General features: G+C 44.5%; 1 protein-coding gene across 3 annotated transcripts in view; it reads left to right on the plus strand.

The window, feature by feature from the left end:
• The first annotated feature begins 264 nt into the window (after positions 1–264).
• TTLL8 (tubulin tyrosine ligase like 8) overlaps positions 265–17809 on the plus strand; it is a 42224-nt gene continuing 24679 nt past the window's right edge. For 2 of the 3 annotated variants that reach the window (XM_081211543.1, XM_081211541.1), the window contains exons 1-8: positions 265–357; positions 2040–2156; positions 4727–4822; positions 7509–7600; positions 11158–11308; positions 12496–12563; positions 13131–13259; positions 17518–17632. In XM_081211543.1, the coding sequence (XP_081067669.1) occupies positions 2081–2156; positions 4727–4822; positions 7509–7600; positions 11158–11308; positions 12496–12563; positions 13131–13259; positions 17518–17632 (727 nt within the window). In that variant the 5' untranslated portion in view covers positions 265–357; positions 2040–2080. Of the gene's footprint in view, positions 444–2039; positions 2157–4726; positions 4823–7508; positions 7601–11157; positions 11309–12495; positions 12564–13130; positions 13260–17517; positions 17633–17809 lie in introns of all 3 variants that reach the window. The other variant, XM_081211542.1, reaches the window with a different exon arrangement.

Raw genomic sequence — 17809 nt, forward strand, 5'->3', positions numbered from 1 at the left:
ACTGTCTACCACTTTAGAACCCCTGTGCTATTGTCCCAGTCTTCATTTGCCAAGAATCATTTCAAAATTTGCAACTAAATATTTCCAGTGACTATCAAGGAGGCTTGAACAAAAATCTTAGTAACTATAAAAAGTAAAGAAAAAGTCTGTTAAGTTTTTAAACATTGGGAGGTAGCCCTACCACAGAAAAGCTTGCTTTAGCTACAGCTCCTCCACCCAGAATGCACAGGGTTGCCTACCTGCAAAGGTCACAATGGTAGTTAGGGAGAGAGTATGGATAACTCTTAGTGAGGGAAAGGGACTAAGCAAGGAGCCTCCAGTGTCACCAAGTAGAGGAGCTTTGCTGTTCCCTGGAGGGTAAGATTAGCATTTGGAAGGGAAAACGGTCAAGGATGCCATCATTGTCCTTTTAAAGCCAATAACTTCATTTTTGAGATGTCCAGGTATAATACATATATATTTGACGCGGAGAGCAGGAGGATCAAAGAACTGACTACATAGACCCGTGATATGTCTTAAGATCCTTTATGGAATGATGTGGGAGAATCTGATGTACAGCTGACCTCTCACATCAATCCACAGAAGTGGTTTGTTGGAACATATACACAGCTGCTTCTTTTTTTGCAGTGACAGCAGAAAGCATTATTTGATCTGTTCATTTTGTGTCTCTGTTGATTCTACAAGGAGACGTTGGACTGGAAGTGACTGAATGGGGAACATGTAATTCTATTCTTCCTGAAAGAAGAATTTCACTGAGAGTAATGATGGCAGATTCCCTAGTATTTCCTATTTGAGATTTGCTTTCTTCACAGAGGCTATCTAAGTCTAGCATATGGTCTTTAGAGGGGTGCCCTAGTTTGGCTGCAGGGACACGGGTGGCACTGTGGTCTAAACCACTGAGCCTTAGGCTTGCCAATCAAAAGGTCGGTGGTTTGAATCCCTGTGACGGGGTGAGCTCCCGTTGCTCGGTCCCAGCTCCTGCCAACCTAGCAGTTCAAAAGCACATCAAAGTGAAAGTAGATAAATAGATACTGCTCCGGCGGGAAGGTAAACGGCGTTTCCATGCACTGCTCTGGTTCGCCAGAAGCGGCTTAGTCATGCTGGCCACATGACCCAGAAAAACTGTCTGTGGACAAACGTCAGCTCCCTCGGCCAGTAAAGCGAGATGAGAGCCGCAACCCCAGAGTCGTTTGCGACTGGACTTAACTATCAGGGGTCCCTTTACCTTTACCTGGTTTGGCTGAGAAGAAGAAAACAAGTTTAATTTAAAAGCAGTGATGGATTTATACCATGTTTCATAACTGTAACTGGCCAATGATAGCTTATCATTTATAGCATCTATCAGTGATATTGTTGCTGGTCTATTACAGCCAGGTTTCAATGGATTGGCAGAATTTATAAAAACCAGGCATGAGATGCTACCTAAACTGTTGTCTGAATTATTCTAAGCAGAATGCCCTGGAACCTATTTTCTATTCCTAAACTCAACTGTAGCCCATATGAAACAATAATAGCTTACCTCTGTGCACCCCAATGAAATGATAGTAGCAGAGAGAAAATAGGAGGTAGAAAGAAAAACTGCTTTCCTTTGAAGAGAGAACGCAGCTAAGGATAAACTGGAAGAGCTTGAGAAACGGCAGGATCAGTAAAACATGCCTGGGACATCCTTGGCTTTCACCGGTTTTGTATAACTATTGTTGCTGTTGTTTAGTCGTTTAGTCTAAAGCATGTACAGTGGTACCTCGGGTTAATAACTTAATTCATTCTGGAGGTCTGTTCTTAACCTGAAGCTGTTCTTAACCTGAGGTACCACTTTGGCTAATGGGGCCTCCTACTGCCGCCGTGCGATTTCTGTTCTCATCGTGAAGTAAAGTTCTTAACCCGAGGTAGTATTTCTGGGTTAGCGGAGTCTATAACCTGAAGCAACTGTAACCTGAGATACCACTGTAATAACAATCTACCTATCATAAAGTGCACTTTTAAATATTTGGCTGTATGTGTAGCCTCTTTGCACCTTTCAGTTATTCAATCTTTCTCAGTTTGCAGGATTACTGCAAAGCAGTGAAGCAACAATGACAGGATGAACCGGCTGCATATAGAAAGAAAACCGTTCCTGGTACCTATAAACGAAGAGGCCAAACATGAAGGAGAAAATCGTTAGTGTTTGCAAATCATTTTCGTTTTGTCTTACTAATTACAGCAAAAAAATGATTTTAAGTTAGTAAGAAAAAAAACGGATTTCAAGATCTTTACATAGCTAGGGAATCAAAGGATCAAAGTGCTCCAAATTAATATTTTTAGAGAAGACCCCCAAATAGGGTGACATGACCTTACACACTGCTTCTTTGCGGTAACAATTCATAAGCGCCAATACAAATCTGATTCCTTTCCCATCTGTGGTAGCCACTGACGCTCTTCCACTGCTGGGTTCTTGCTGTCCATTGTGGCAACCTAAGATCAGGACTTGCCCAAGGTCATCCAGTGAGTTTGTGAGCCAGAAGCATGGTCTTCCAAATCCAAACTCAAGTCAGTTCTGTTGACCTATATATATAGATTAAAGTTTTTTATTTAATAGTAAATCAAGAAAGCTTTATGTCCCAACTTCCTGTGAAATGGGTTTCCACAGAGGTGATCGGGGAGCCCAAATCTATGCATGTTTACTCCAAAGCAAGTTTTGCTGACTCCTGTACTCCCAGGTAATAGGTAATAATAACAACAACAACAACTACTACTACTACTATTATTATTGTAATTATTATTATTATTATTATTATTATTATTATTATTATTATTATTATTATTATTATTATTATTTTATTTATACCCCGCCCTCCCCAGCCAAGACGGGCGGCTAACACCCGATATAAAACAATTGATCAAAATACAACTTAAAAAACAAGATTAAAATACAACATTAATGCATTAAGATGCAGCCTCCTTTCAGTGGAAACTCAAACCAAAAACTTTTTTGGGGATAAAAATGTCAAGTCTTCACCAAGGCTAACTATCCAGACTGGTCCTACATGGGCCAGAAAAAAGCCAGGGAAGTCCCCAAATAGGAGTTCCATCACAGAAGGAGAAAGGAATAATAATAATAATAATAATAATAATAATAATAATAATAATATAATATTTATACCCCACCCATCTGGCTGGGCTTCCCCAGCCACTCTGGGCGGCTTTCAATGAAATATTAAAATACAGTAATGCATCAAACATTAAAAGCTTCCCTAAACAGGGCTGCCTTCAGATGTCTTCTAAAAGTCTGGTAGTTGTTGTTCTCTTTGACATCTGGTGGGAGGGCGTTTCACAGGGCGGGTGCCACCACCGAGAATGCCCTCTGCCTGGTTCCCTGTAACTTGGCTTCTCGCAGTGAGGGAACCGCCAGAAGGCCCTCGGCGTTGGACCTCAGTGTCTGGGCTGAACGATGGAGGTGGAGATGCTCCTTCAGGTATACTGGACTGAGGCCGTTTAGGGCTTTAAAGGCCAGCACCAACACTTTGAATTGTGCTTGGAAACGTACTGGGAGCCAATGTAGGTCTTTCAAGACCGGTGTTATGTGGTAAGTACGCATAGGATTTCGTCCCCTTCATAAGAGCACATCTGAGTGAGCGAGTGGTTGCCCACTGTTAGAAATAGGATTCATGGATGAGATATTACAGTTTCATGTAAAGGAAATCTTAGGTTCTTACGTTAATCATGTACGCTCAACAGAGAATCTCAGTCGATACTGGTTCTCTGACGCATGAAACTCCATGATGCACAACTTTGTCATCTTGCTCCCAGCTGCTGCTCCTGGGCACCAGTTTCAAAACCAGAAGGCCATTGTGTTGTTATTATCACCCACAAAACTCCGAAGTAAGGGCACAAAGCATCACCCTCACTCTGATATGGCTTCATGTTGCCAGGGTGATAACGTCAGAAGCTTGGCTTCTGACATCACCCTGGCAACATGAAGCCATATCAGAGTGAGGGTGATAGGCCTGCCCTCTGAAGGTTTAGGTTTGTTTGCTTTTTAAAAAATATACCATATTTTTCGCTCTATAAGACACACCAGACCATAAGACGCACCTAGTTTTTGGAGGAGGAAAACAAGAAAAAAATTATTCTGAATCCCAGAAGCCAGACCAGCAAGAGGGATCAGTGTGCAGTGAAAGCAGAAATCCCTCTTGCTGTTCTGACTTCTGGGATAGCTGCGCAGCCGGCATTCGCTCCATAAGACGCACACACATTTCCCCTTACTTTTTAGGAGGGAAAAAGTGAGTCTTATAGAGCAAAAAATACGGTATATATTTGAGGTAAAAATGTGGCATTTACCAGCAGTCCTATAACGCAATTACTGCTCACCCCAAATTTTGCCCTTCCAGCACTGCTGCCTCTCAAACAGTCTGTACCTTTAAAAGCACATTTAGATGCGCATCTCATGTAACGTGTTAAAGATTTTAGGAAGATACTCAGAGATCTTTAAAAAACTATAGTCTTTGTTGAAGGTGCAGCTGTGTCTGTTGGTATGTAATCTTAAGTAATCTTACTTCCCGGAAGTGTATTCTTTCTGTTTGTTAGGAGGAATCTTACCGATGGGCTACTGTAAAAGATCCCATGTTCAGTGGTGCAGGCATAAATTAACGTAGTATTATTATGTCGCATAAATAAAACACTGCTCTAGCTACCTCATGGATTGTTTCTCAGGTTTCCTGTTATTCTGTTCTTATTGTCCCTCTAACAGGATTGGCAAAGCCTGAACTCCCATCTCAAAAATTCCTGAAAATCGCTTTAGACAATTGCCTTCCTGTAGTTTCGTGCCACCAGGGACTGTTTCCTGGTATGTCTCCAGCAACTTTGTGTTCAAGAAATGTATGGGGAATTGGGTCAGAAAGGTTGATTCGTGCTTTGAGTGTATTCTGACAGGAAATCCAAACAAAAATAATATGGGTATTTGAAGGAAAATTGGACAGGGGCGCCAATTATAGGGGGTGGAAGGGGCTTCAGCCCCCTCAATATTTCTGGTCAGGGGGCCAAGGGCCCCCCAAATAATGAAGGGGCCGCTAACCCTCACCACTGGCTGACTCGCCAAGTGGGGCCAGTTGAGGCGGGAGGCGCAGACAGTGATTTTCACTCTCTGTGCTCCCCACCACTGACCCATTCCCCAGCTTGCTGCCGCTGGGAGAGTGCTGGTGATGTCAGGCCCCCTCAATGTGTGGGGCAAGTTGGCTTCGCTGCTCCCCAAAGTAAAACACCTTGAATTCAATGGGGCTTCTTAGCAGGTTAGTATGCATAGGGTTACAGCGTTCAATAGTGATTCTCGACTTTCCTGAAACAAAGCAACTGTTGGGTAGGTGTGGCGTGCGGATAACATCTCGCCACTGTTCCACACCTTGCTGGAAGGGTAAATGGAAAAATCTAAAATTATTTCAGCTTACATGATCTATGAAGAAATCTCCCATTGTGGGCAGGGACCTAGAACCCCGAGAGCGATTCTGTTATTAAAGTCAAACCAAAGTTCACGGTTAGTCCAGACTGGCCCCAGGATGTTAGCTTGGAGGTGCAGCTGAAATAACTGGGGGTGGGGGTGGGTGCATTTCCTGTCTACGTGTGCAAGGATTGTTAATTCAGGATGATAATCCCCCAAACGATCTTGGCATCAACTCCGGGTTCAGCTTCCGCTCACGTGGAATGTTCCTCATTGTAATGGCATGTAAAGAGAGGGGGGGAAACTCAATAAAGCCTCATTCTGTGTGGGCAGAGACTTAAGAGTATATGTGGGCAGAGTTTTAAGAGCAAGCCCTAAGGCCTGGGTGTTAAAGGGCTTATTGCCATTACTTTTGGCTAACTTTACTGGAGAATAAATGGGTTGAGTGTTGTAATAAACTGGCTGCGTGTTACAGTGGCATTTGCACAGTGTTCAAAATTCTAGTTTGATTTTATTTAATTTGATGTTCTTCCCTCTTAAAACGTGAGCGTGTTTTCAGTGCTGACTGATGTATGTTTCTTCAGCTATGGCATGTAACTTTTTTACGATAGGTCTCGTGTAGGGTTACCAGACGTCCCTGTTTCCTGGGGACAGTCCCTGGATTTACAAATCAGTCCCTTGACAAAATCCTTCTATTTAGTAGGAAGTTGAAAAGTGTCCCCAGATTCATTGGAAAAAAATCTGGTAACCTTAGTCTGGTGGCATCAGCACCTGGTGTGGGGTAACCAGCCTCATATAACCAACATGTTTAAGGCTAATTAATGCATGAAGGGGTTAATGCCATAGAGAAAGCTGTCCTGCCAGGCTTAGCTAGGTCACTGTGGAAGGAAGGTAATTAAGCCTTTGTTTCCCTTCCATTTATCTGTGAAGCTCAGCGTCTAAAGAGGTTGGAGCTGGTTGCTCCAAATTCAGACCACACAGCTCTAACAACCCTTTACTGTATTCCTATACCAATAATTTAGGAACTTACCACCACTTTAACTAAATTTTATTGCCTGTGTTTTCTGAATGATGTACTGAAAACACATGAATCTGACATTTGGAGAGTTTGTAAGTACACCACTTTTAGCTCACCAAATGTGTGGTCTTTTTTTTCTATGCTAGGGGAAGAGGGAAACTTTTTGAAGGAACTTTGTTGTTGTTGTTTTGTCGTTTAGTTGTGTCCGACTCTTTGTGACCCCATGGACCAACGCTGGACCATAAAGAAGGCTGATCACCGAAGAATTGATGCTTTTGAATTATCGTGCTGGAGGAGACTCTTGAGAGTCCCATGGACTGCAAGAAGATCAAACCTATCCATTCTTAAGGAAATCAGCCCTGAGTGCTCACTGGAAGGACAGATCCTGAAGCTGAGGCTCCAATACTTTGGCCACCTCATGAGAAGAGAAGACTCCCTGGAAAAGACCCTGATGTTGGGAAAGATGGAAGGCACAAGGAGAAGGGGACGACAGAGGACGAGATGGTTGGATAGTGTTCTCGAAGCTACCAGCATGAGTTTGACTTAACTGCGGGAGGCAGTGGAAGACAGGAGTGCCTGGCGTGCTCTGGTCCATGGGGTCACGAAGAGTCGGACACGACTAAACGACTAAACAACAACAAAGTTCCTTCAAAAAGGGCACATTTTAAAGGTTTCATAACTTAGATTTCTACTCTTTACTTTGCTGCATATTTTGTGATTTTAATTTTCTGCTGGGGCTCAACCACCAAAGAGTACTTGCCCCAAACCTGGCTTTTTGCTGATTTTGTTCTTTGATGTGGCATATCACCTTGATATATTTTTATGTAGGTGTAGATGATAAAGATGTAAATAAGGGAAAGGGATAAAAATAAATAAATAACTTGATGCTGAAATTCTATGCTAAATTGTTCTCTCTCATCCTGGGATTAATTTTTAGCTCTCTCTTGTGTCAGCACAGCTTATAAATGGCAAAGGTGTATGTGAATGGGATCTACAAAAGAAGCTTTGTATTGACTGAATAACCAATTTTGTATTTTTCTTGTTTATTTTGGTAATGTGATATTTTCTTTATACTTTTAGAGCTGACCCCGAGGACTGTGGAAGAGTTGCCTCCTCCCCCCAAAATAGACAAATACAAACTTGCAAGATTTTTAACAGAGAAGGCCATCAGGGTATATGTGACTAGAAATAGTTTTTTATCCAAAGTGTTTATTGGTTGTACTGTATTATTAGCATGCGTATAACAAATTTGCTTCAATAAATATGGTAGCGTGGATTCTGAAAGAGGAAGAAAGCAGAATGCATACAACAAACAAAAAAAAGGAAGATTCTAAAAAAATCAATTGCTTGAAACTCAAAAGCACACTTAGCAGCAGTTTGCAAATAATAAATATTTCCCAATTTTTCAGTTTGCGTCTGGAGACACAACCTCCCCGTCCCTGAGAGTCAAGAAAAAGTGTGAAAAAGAGATTCTCTGTTCAATGTTCTGGACTTATTCCACTTTTGCCTCCGGTGAACAGGTTTTGCAGGTTGGTCAAACCCTGCTGCAGCTGTTTGTCCAGAGGCAGAAACTGGAGAACAGAAATATCTGTATGCATATCAGGAGACTTGACGTCTGCCTCTCAAACCACTTTCAGGCAGTGTTAAAAACAAAGATATGAAATCTAGGAGCTAAATGGCACCTTAAACCTAGGTTATGGGTGCAACAATGGAATGTCTAGGTGTGCTTTGTATATACAGTGGTGCCTTGGTTCTTGAATGTAATCTGTTCTGGAAGATCGTTTGGCTTCTGAAATGTTTGAAAACCGAGGCGTGGCCTCCCATTGGTTGCAAGAGCTTCTTGCACTCAGATGAAGTTGCATCTCATGTTTAAGTTCCAAAATGGAAGCATTTACTTCCGGGTTTTCGGCATTTGAGAACTGAAACGTTCGACAATGGAGGCGTTCAGGAACTGAGGTACCACTGTAACAAGAATACAAAGCTGAACATGAACTGCAGCTAAAATATTATGTTCATTTTTCACATGGCCCAGTCCTTCCTCTGCCCACCCCCCTAATATTCTTAAGAGGGTCTCTTCTCCAGTCTTCAGAAAGTAGCTGGAAGCGGGGAGACAGAAAAAGGTCCTCCTTTCCTTCCACTCAGCAGTTGTAATCTGAAATCTTAGGCGCAGTACTGCGCGGAGAGCTCAGAAACTGCTCTTGCTAATGGAATTCCCTGTCACAAAATGTGCCTAGAAAAATGGGAGTTTCGAACAGTGCTTTCAGGTGTCTTCACATTTATTATTTCTCCCTAGGAAGTTGCTATTACGGAGTGATGAGGTAGAGCCAGACCAGGTGCAGATCAACTCAGTGGCTTTGGGGCTGCTGTTTCTCACAGCTCCGCCTCAGAGTTCTTCTGAATGGCATGGACACTTGAGGGCACTGGAATGGTTCAAAGAGCCTGTAGCCACCATTGTGCTCTCCGTGACATTGCCAGGAACGTGTCAGGGCCTAGAGATCTTGGAGGATAGCCTTTCCCACCATGGCTTGAGCTCTCCTTGACACATTCACCCTCTTGGATAGCACTGTGGAGATCACTGGAATAATAATAATAATAATAATAATAATAATAATAATAATAATAATAATAATAATAATTTATTTATACCCCACCCATCTGGCTGAGTTTCCCCAGCCACTCTGGGCGGCTTCCAATCAAATGTTAAAAACAATACAGCATTAAATATTAAAAACTTCCCTAAACAGGGCTGCCTTCAGATGTCTTTTAAAGAGAAGATAGCTGCTTATTTCCTTCACATCTGAAGGGAGGGTGTTCCACAGGGCGGGCGCCACTACCGAGAAGGCCCTCTGTCTGGTTCCCTATAACCTCACTTCTCGCAGTGAGGAAACCGCCAGAAGGCCCTTGGAGCTTGATCTCAGTGTCCGGGCTGAACGATGGGGGTGGAGATGCTCCTTCAGGTATACAGGACCAAGGCTGTTTAGGGCTTTAAAGGTCAGCACCAACACTTTGAATTCTGCTCGGAAACAACGAAGGGGAAGTAAGCTTGGGCAGTGATGTTCCTATTGATGGGCCCAGAATCCTAACCTGCAGTTTTGTGGGACTCTTCTTGCTACTCCCAAGTTTGTATGAATTACTGGACGTGGTTGTGCCGCTGCCACAATGGAGAGGACCTTATCCAAGCTAGGAGAGACATAGGCTACGGGGTACATTAGATTCTTTTGTGCATGTGTGGGAATCTAGGTATTATGAGAGCTGTACAGTCATACCTTGGAAGTCGAATGCCTTGCCAGTCGAAAGTTTTGGCTCCTGAATGTCACAATCCCGGAAGTGATTGTTCCGGTTTGCGAATGTTCTTTGGGATCTGAATGTCTGACGGGGCTTCCTCGACTTCTGATTGGCTGCAGGAGCTTCCTGCAGCCAATCGGAAGACGCACCTTGGTTCACAAACAATTTGGAAGTCGAACGGACTTCCGGAACGGATTCTGTTTGACTTCTGAGGTACCACTGTAGTTGCACCGATGGCTACAGAAAAGCTTCAGGGCCTGGTATTCCTGCTATTGCCAAGCATTTGAAAACACGAGGCTCTGCCTTTTCTACAGCTGACAAAGGGAGACAGATCTCTGTTACATGTGCAACTCCTGCTCAAAGGATAATACAGCATCCTTAGGATTGCATCATGGGGATTTTCCTCACTCCTTTTGATGTACAGTGGTACCTCTGGATGCAAATGGGATCCGTTCTGGAGCCCCGTTTGCAGCCTGAAGCGAACGTAACACGTGACTGCCTGTTCGCGGGTCGCGTTTCGCTGCTTCCGTGCATGCCGTGATGTCATTTTGAGTGTCTGCACATGCGCGAGCGATGAAACCCAGAAGTAACGCGTTCCATTACTTCTGGGTCGCCGCAGAGCGCAACCCGAAAATGCTTAACCTGAAGCATATTCATTCCGAGGTATGGCTGTAATTCGCAGCCCCGATTCAAAACATGGCTCTTTTGAGAAAAAGGAAGGGCTGCTGGTGAAGTGAGTGAGATCCTTTCTTCAAATACCACTCTCCTGGTTTACATTGCCCCCCTCCCCACACCCTGAAGTGACATTTGGACCTGAAGGAGGAAATCATCCAGGTACTTAAATGTTTCCCACTTCAGAGTGAATTTCAATTTGTGGGTGGCTTTTAGACTAGGGAATAACAAGGGGAGAAGAGGCTAACCAGTGCTACTTTGCTGACATTTAAAGCAGCTGTGTAGGCAAGCTTGGCTCCAGGTTTCAGAGGGCTTTACTAATGTTGCTGCTCTGAGGGGGAATTTTCGTTGTCACTGCCCACGATGCCCTGGGCTGATGTATTGTTGCTCCGTTGTGGGCAATTGCAATGATGGCCTCTCAACACTGCTGCACAGAGGAGCCCTAGAAAATGGTTTCCAGCGCCATCGCCAACATCTCACTGACTCATACAAGACTCTTCTCGGTTGCTGGAGGTGGAAAACGGAACATTCTGCGATCGAATCATAAACTGGGATGGCTTCTGTAATTTGAGGGTGCCCTGGGAAAATCAGGACAGTTAAGTATTATGCAGCAAGGCCTCCAACAGCTGTCCAAGGAGGCGGATGCCAAATTGCTAAAAAAAAAGTATAGGGATGCTAAATTGCTAAAAAATGAAACTGTGGGAGCTGTCCATCAGAGATCTCCTCCATCTTGTCTGCTCTGAGCCTGAAAGGCATTTGCCTGTGATTTCAGGAAAAGAGAATTTTTACAATCTGCGGACCTTATCCGGTAATCCGTGCAGCTTTAAGGAAGAGAGGCTGGGTAGAGAGAAAGCACACCGTTAAAGGCGACATTCCGGACCACAAAGAGGAAGGGAATGACGCTGAACACGTTGCCAAATCTGGTAAGAGCCCTTCAAATGTAATTAACCCTTTCGAATACTCCCCCCTGCTTTTTATCTGTGCAGAAATTGGCATAAAAATATGAGAAATAAACGTGCAAGTTTATATTTTCCTGATTTGACCTTTAGGGGGAAAAGTTATTGTGGGTACCTTGGTAGTTCATAATGGTTTAACTTAATTATCATGGGGAAAGGGAGAATGCTTTGCATGCTTTTGCATATTTCTTTCTTTCTCACAGACAAGAGTTGCCAGTCTTCAAGTTTCCCATAGCCATCCTTTTTTTTCTATTTAAAAAAAAGTTTAGGGGTACTCTCATTTTCCTACTCATATTGAAATACTGCCCCTCAATGAGGCCAAACTTCGATTCACAAAATGTTTAGGGGTCTGTGTACCACTCCATCCCCCCAGGAAAAAAAAGCACTGCCCATAGCTCTTGGTTTAGCTACTTCAATGTCACAGAATGCTCACAAACATTCTAGCTAGCTAAGGAGAAGGCTCACTCACGAAATGTTTAAAATCCGCGCAGGTGAAAAGAGTCGGTGGACAGGACATACATATATGGATATGCTGTTTGCGGAAAGAAAGAGATTTCAGTTCTTAATTCAGATGAGTTTTGTACTGTGAAACTAGACTTCTCCCATGCTTAATACATGTTGGGGGTCAGTTTGCCTCAACACTACAGTGTAGTAACTATTTCTCCCATCAAATTTGAAAACCTTCATTTTTACCCCGAGATGAAGAATCACATGGTGGTCAGTCACTCAGTTCAAGGAGAAAGGAAGCTTAGCTAGGGTTGCCATATTTCAAAAAGTGAAAATCTGGACACTAAAATCTCCCCCCACCCAATAGTTTTTGAGCTATTTTTTTTTAAAGTAAATCTGCCAAAAAACCAGCAATTCTGCCATGGGTTGCCATATAGGCAGGGGTCAGCAAACTTTTTCAGCAGAATGAGTTACTAACTGTAAAATGGGATTAATAAACTGGATTAGAAATGGCCACAACTTTATTGATTGCAGATATAGGTGGAATTTTGGCTTAGGAATTGGGTAATTAATTAATTTTTAAAAGGTAAGGGAACTCAGTTCCTATGAGTTCCTGCTCAATTTAATTTGCTGCAATCTCCTTGATTTGTCTGAAAACAACACACTGATGATTCCTCTTCTGTTATTTTTCACGGCTCTCTGAAAAGAAAGCAAAACTACTTTGCGTGATGAGGAAGGTCAGGTTGCCAATTCAAATGACATCCATGATATAATGGTAAGGTTACAGAGGTAATGAGCGCTCCGGTGAAGCAACCTTTGTGAAATATATATGAGAAATCTGCTCTGGATTTCATTCCCCTGGTTTTCTACACACCTCTCCACCGCTGGGCAAAATATTTTGGCCATGGAGCAAGCTTCATCCTCAATGGGCTGTTTTTGAGGTTCCGCCTCCTTCAGGCTCCCCCTGAAAGATTTTGCAGTTTCCCCAAACCTTCAAAGCCACCACAGCCATGTGAGATGTAGCAAGGACCGTTTTGTCTGGATGGGTTGACTAGAGCATTTAATCACCTCATTTCCAATTGCATACTGGCAGTCCTCTCATGGGGGACACGGGTGGCGCTGTGGGTTAAACCACAGACCTAGGGCTTGCCGATCAGGAGGTCAGCGGTTCGAATCCCCGCGATGGAGTGAGCTCCCATTGCTTGGTCCCTGCTCCTGCCAACCTAGCAGTTCGAAAGCACATCAAAGTGCAAGTAGATAAATTTTTATGAAATAAATAAATATTGGGTTAATAGGATAGGAGTTTCCTGGTGGAATCATAATGCAGTCTTCTTTGGGCCAGTCTAGGTTGGTAAGAAATGAAGAAACTACCTTTTACTGGACGATAAAAAAGGATGCCGTCGATTACTATAATCTCCACATTGATCAGATGCTGAACCATTATGCAAGAACTGGCTCCTTTACAACTAAAGTAAGTAGTGTAAATAGTGGACAGGATAACTTGCCATTACAGCAGTGGCTGACTTCTGGTATCAGAACTGTAAAGAAAGCAACGTGTGGGATTTTCTGTGCAGGAAAAGCAGTCTTGTAGCCGAATCGGTGCTTCCCATCTCTTCCCATCCCCCACATTGTTTTGGAATTTTAGGAATTCCAAAAAAATCCACCCATTTTGTCAGAAACCACCCCCAACAAAAAAGAATGCTCAGCATTGGTATTGATTAGGGAACACATCCCAATTGTGTGAGCTTTGATTTCTTACATTTATTACTGATCAATACCACTTACAAGATACTGCCTCCCCGCTGTCCCCCATGCTTGTGGGGCTGGTGGTGGGGAGAAATGCTGCTTTCCCCCACCGCTAGCCTCCAAACCAGGTCGGGGAACAGTGGGATGGCAGCGCTCCGCCTCCCCGCTGTCCCCCAAGCTTGTGGGGCTGGCGGTGGGGAGAAGCGCTGCTTTCCCCCACCGCCAGCCTCCAAACCAGGTCGGGTTTGGAGGCTGCTGTCCGCAAGCCTTGGGAGCCCGGCAGGAACTCCCACCCGGCTCCCAAGGCTTGCGGATATCTGCCTGAAGCCCGGGGAGCGCTGCACAGTGCTCCCCGGGCTTCGGGCTGCAGGCTGCTATCTGCAAGCCTTCAGAGCGCGGCGGGCACTCCCACAGTGCTCCGAAGGCTTGCGGATAGCTTCCTGAAGCCTGGAGAGCGAGAGGGGTCGGTGCGCTCCGACCCCTCTCACTCTCCAGGCTTCAGTGAAAGCCTGCATTCGCTCCATAGGACGCACACACATTTCCCCTTCATTTTGGGAGGGGAAAAAGTGCATCCTATAGAGCGAGAAATACGGTAAAAAGCAGCTGGTGAGAACCTCTGCTTTCATCTTGTTTAGAAGGATTGTATTGTTCCACCCAGGTTCTTGCAGAGTGCAAGCTGTCGCTTGTCAGCTTCCACCTCCTTCCTGATTTTCTCCAACGCTTGCCACCTTTTCCTTGCAGAATTTTATATGCATAAGGTATCTACTGTTAACCGGCCCTTTGCAATGGGCGAGTGCCTTGGTCTAATTCAGGGGTCAGCAAGCATTTTTTGGAGGGGGCTGGTTCACCGTCCCCCAGACCTGCGAGCGGCAGAGGCTGTTGGCGGTGGTGGAGGGATGAGCAATCTGAAAGGGCTGGCTGGCTCCGGAAAGGCGCTTCCCAAAATGGTGCTCAGCTAGCTCATCCCAGCCCCCTTCCTCCACTACGCAGGTGAAATATACTCAGAGTCCTGTAGTGATTTCATGCTCTTTATTGCAGCTTGTAAAACAGTGATTGAATTGCCCCCCAAACCTCAGGCTTTTATATACATTATTTACACAATGAGTCCCATCTGATTGGCTGATTCTGCTTCCCTCCTGGAGCCTGATTGGTCTTTTCCTGCAGGCCAATCAGTTGTTGCATTCTACAATCCAACCAGCCTAATAGGCTAATTAACTTCCTCCTGGAGCCTGATTGGTCTTTTCCTGCAGGCCAATCAGTTGTTGCATTCTATGATCCTACCAGCCTAATAGGGTGATTAACTTCCTCCTGGAGTCTGATTGGTCTTTTCCTGTTACAGATGGGTAGCCGTGTTGGTCTGCCATAGTCAAAATAAAAAAATTCCTTCCTGTAGCACCTTAAAGACCAACTAAGTTAGTTCTTGGTATAAGCTTTCGTGTGCATGCACACTTGTGTATCTGAAGAAGTGTGCATGCACACGAAAGCTTATACCAAGAACTAACTTAGTTGGTCTTTAAGGTGCTACAGGAAGGAATTTTTTTATTTGGTCTTTTCCTGCAAGCCAATCAGTTGTTGCATTCTAGGTTCCTACTTGCCTACTGTTCTAGGATCCAAGCTTAGTACATAACAGCAGGGGGGGGGGAGGTGGGAGGGAGGAGGCGCTGCAGTGTGAGAGGGGGCGGGAAATGGCGCCACCCAAAATGGCAGCGCTGAAAAAAAATTAATGGAAACAAATAACAAACAGAATTGCCGACCCACAGAATGTCCGCAGGCTGGATCCTGAGGGCAATTGGGCCGGATCTGGCTCACGGACCATAGTTTGCCGACCCCTGGTCTAATTCCTTCGTTTGCATCACTGCACCATGTTTTGGGTCTGGACAGCACCGTTTCCTGAATGGAAGGGATGCTGCTGTACAGGAGAAAAACAGAGCCAAAGTGCTTGCTTGCTGGCAAACTCTCTTCCATCCCATTAGGAAATCAGAAATCACTGCTTCAATGATGCATAAGGCTCTTACAAATACCAATGGCATTCACTTGATCGATTTCCATTCCTGTCCACAGACAAAACCCACCAACGGCAGCAATTTTCACCAGAATGCTACAGTGCTCCTATGCATGCGGAATTTATTTGACCCCATCTACACCAAGTTGTAAGGGATGTGGGTGGCGCTGTGGATTAAACCACAGAGCCTAGGGCTTGCCAGTCGGAAGGTCAGTGGTTCGAATCCCCGCAACCAGGTGAGCTCCCGTTGCTCAGTCCCTGCTCCTGCCAACCTTGCAGTTCGAAAGCACATCAAAGTGCAAGTAGATAAATAGGTGCCGCTCCTGTGGGAAGGTAAATGGCGTTTCCGTGCGCTGCTCTGCTTCACCAGAAGCGGCTTAGTCATGCTGGCCACATGACCCAGAAGCTGTACACCGGCTCCCTCGGCCAGTAAAGCGAGATGAGCACCGCAACCCCAGAGTCGTCTGTGACTGGAACTTATGGTCAGGGGCCCCTTTACCTTACACCAAGTTGTAATTTTATCACTAAACCTTGTACATAATTGTCTATCGTATTATTTAACATTACTTTTAATATATTAGTGGCCCCGTGGTGATTTTAGCTTATAAATTTTAATGTCTAATGTTTTAATTTGTATATTAAGGAGTTTTTATAATTTTGTGCGGATCAGGTCATGTTTTGACAATACAAATGTTTTGGGTTTTGTATCAAACTAGTATATATTTTATTGAATGACGTTGTATACATTGCAGCGGCCTTTGGCTATAAGCAATAAACTTGACTGACTGACTGCCAATTCTCTATGCATGCTGAGTGCATGGTTGGTAAGGGCCATGATGGGTCACGACTCTGCTCCCACTTCCCAAAAACAGCCAGGGTGTTTTTCTGACACTCCTTCCACAGTACTGCTGAAGCCCAGAAGGCCTGGTTATGTAAACTCCCTCGATGGGAACCATATGCAAGCTCCTCTGAGAGAAAGCAGAGTAAAAATGTAATTTAAAAACGAAGGCTGATCTCTGGATACATGTGTCCAAAGACTGCAGTGGATTGCAGGCAGGAGAAGTACCTGATAGAGTAAAATAAAAAGAGTAAAAGTAAAGTACCCCTGGATGGTTAAGTCCAGTTGAATTCAACTACGGGGTGTAGTGCTCATCTCTACTTTCAGGCTGAGGGAGCCAGCGTTTGTCCACAGACAGCTTTCCGCGTCTTGTAGCCACCTTGACTTAACGGCTTCTGGTGCAATGGGACACCGTGGTGGAAGCCAGAGCAAATGGAAACACCATTTACCTTCTGCAGTGGTACCGACCATATTTTTCTGTGCATAAGCCGCCCCCATGTATAAGACGACCCCTTATTTTATTTCACCCAAAATTAAGAAATTAAGTTAGCTTCTTTTTTGGGGGGGGGGTAGGCCAATCGCTCACCCGCCTGCCCACCACTGCCGATCGCTTGCCACAGCCACTGCCAATTGCACACCTCGCCGCAGCCGCCAATTGTCTGCCTGCTCGCCCCCACCAACAGCCCACCCACCCACTTGCCACAGCCGCTATTCGCCTGCCCAATTGCCACAGCCAATCACCAGCAGACCTTGCCGCAGCCCCCAATCAACCGCCCAATTGCTGCTACCAATCTTCTGCTTTCTGCTGCCATTAATCACACGTCCCCCCTCTGCATTCACTATCTGAAGACAACACCCAATTCTTGCCTATTTTTTTTAAACAAAAAGCATCGTCTTATACATGGAAAAATATGGTATTTATCTACTTGCGCTGGGGTGCTTTCAAACTGCTAGGTTGGCAGGAGCTGGGACAGAGCAATGGGAGCTCACTCCGTAAGCAGACTTAGTACATATATCATTTTTACACATTTGGAGAGAGGCAGGATTGTTTTCTTAGAATCACAGAATCCTTCCTTTTTCTTTTGACTTGCACGTGTCTATTAAAGCAACCACCCTCAGGTAATACCCTTGTTTTATTTAAAGATTGGGCTTTGTTTGCATATGAGGAATTTGCCATGGTATGTGTCAGCCAACCCAAACGCTTTCTTCCCTCGGTGTTACGGCATTTGCATGGACGACGAGAAACTAGATTTTATTGGTGAGTTGCTTTAAATTTCTTTCCTTTCGGTCTTGGGAATGTGGCACGGTTTTAGCCTTGATAGTCAGAAATGTTTTATATGCTTACTTTTAAACATGCACAGTTATTTTCCTTTGAGGGGGGCATGTTCAGTGACTCATGCAGGCCATCCATGAACAGTGCTGGATTTACGTATAA

Source organism: Podarcis bocagei (genome assembly GCF_964188305.1).
Source record: "Podarcis bocagei genome assembly, chromosome: 10".
Taxonomy (NCBI): domain Eukaryota; kingdom Metazoa; phylum Chordata; class Lepidosauria; order Squamata; family Lacertidae; genus Podarcis; species Podarcis bocagei.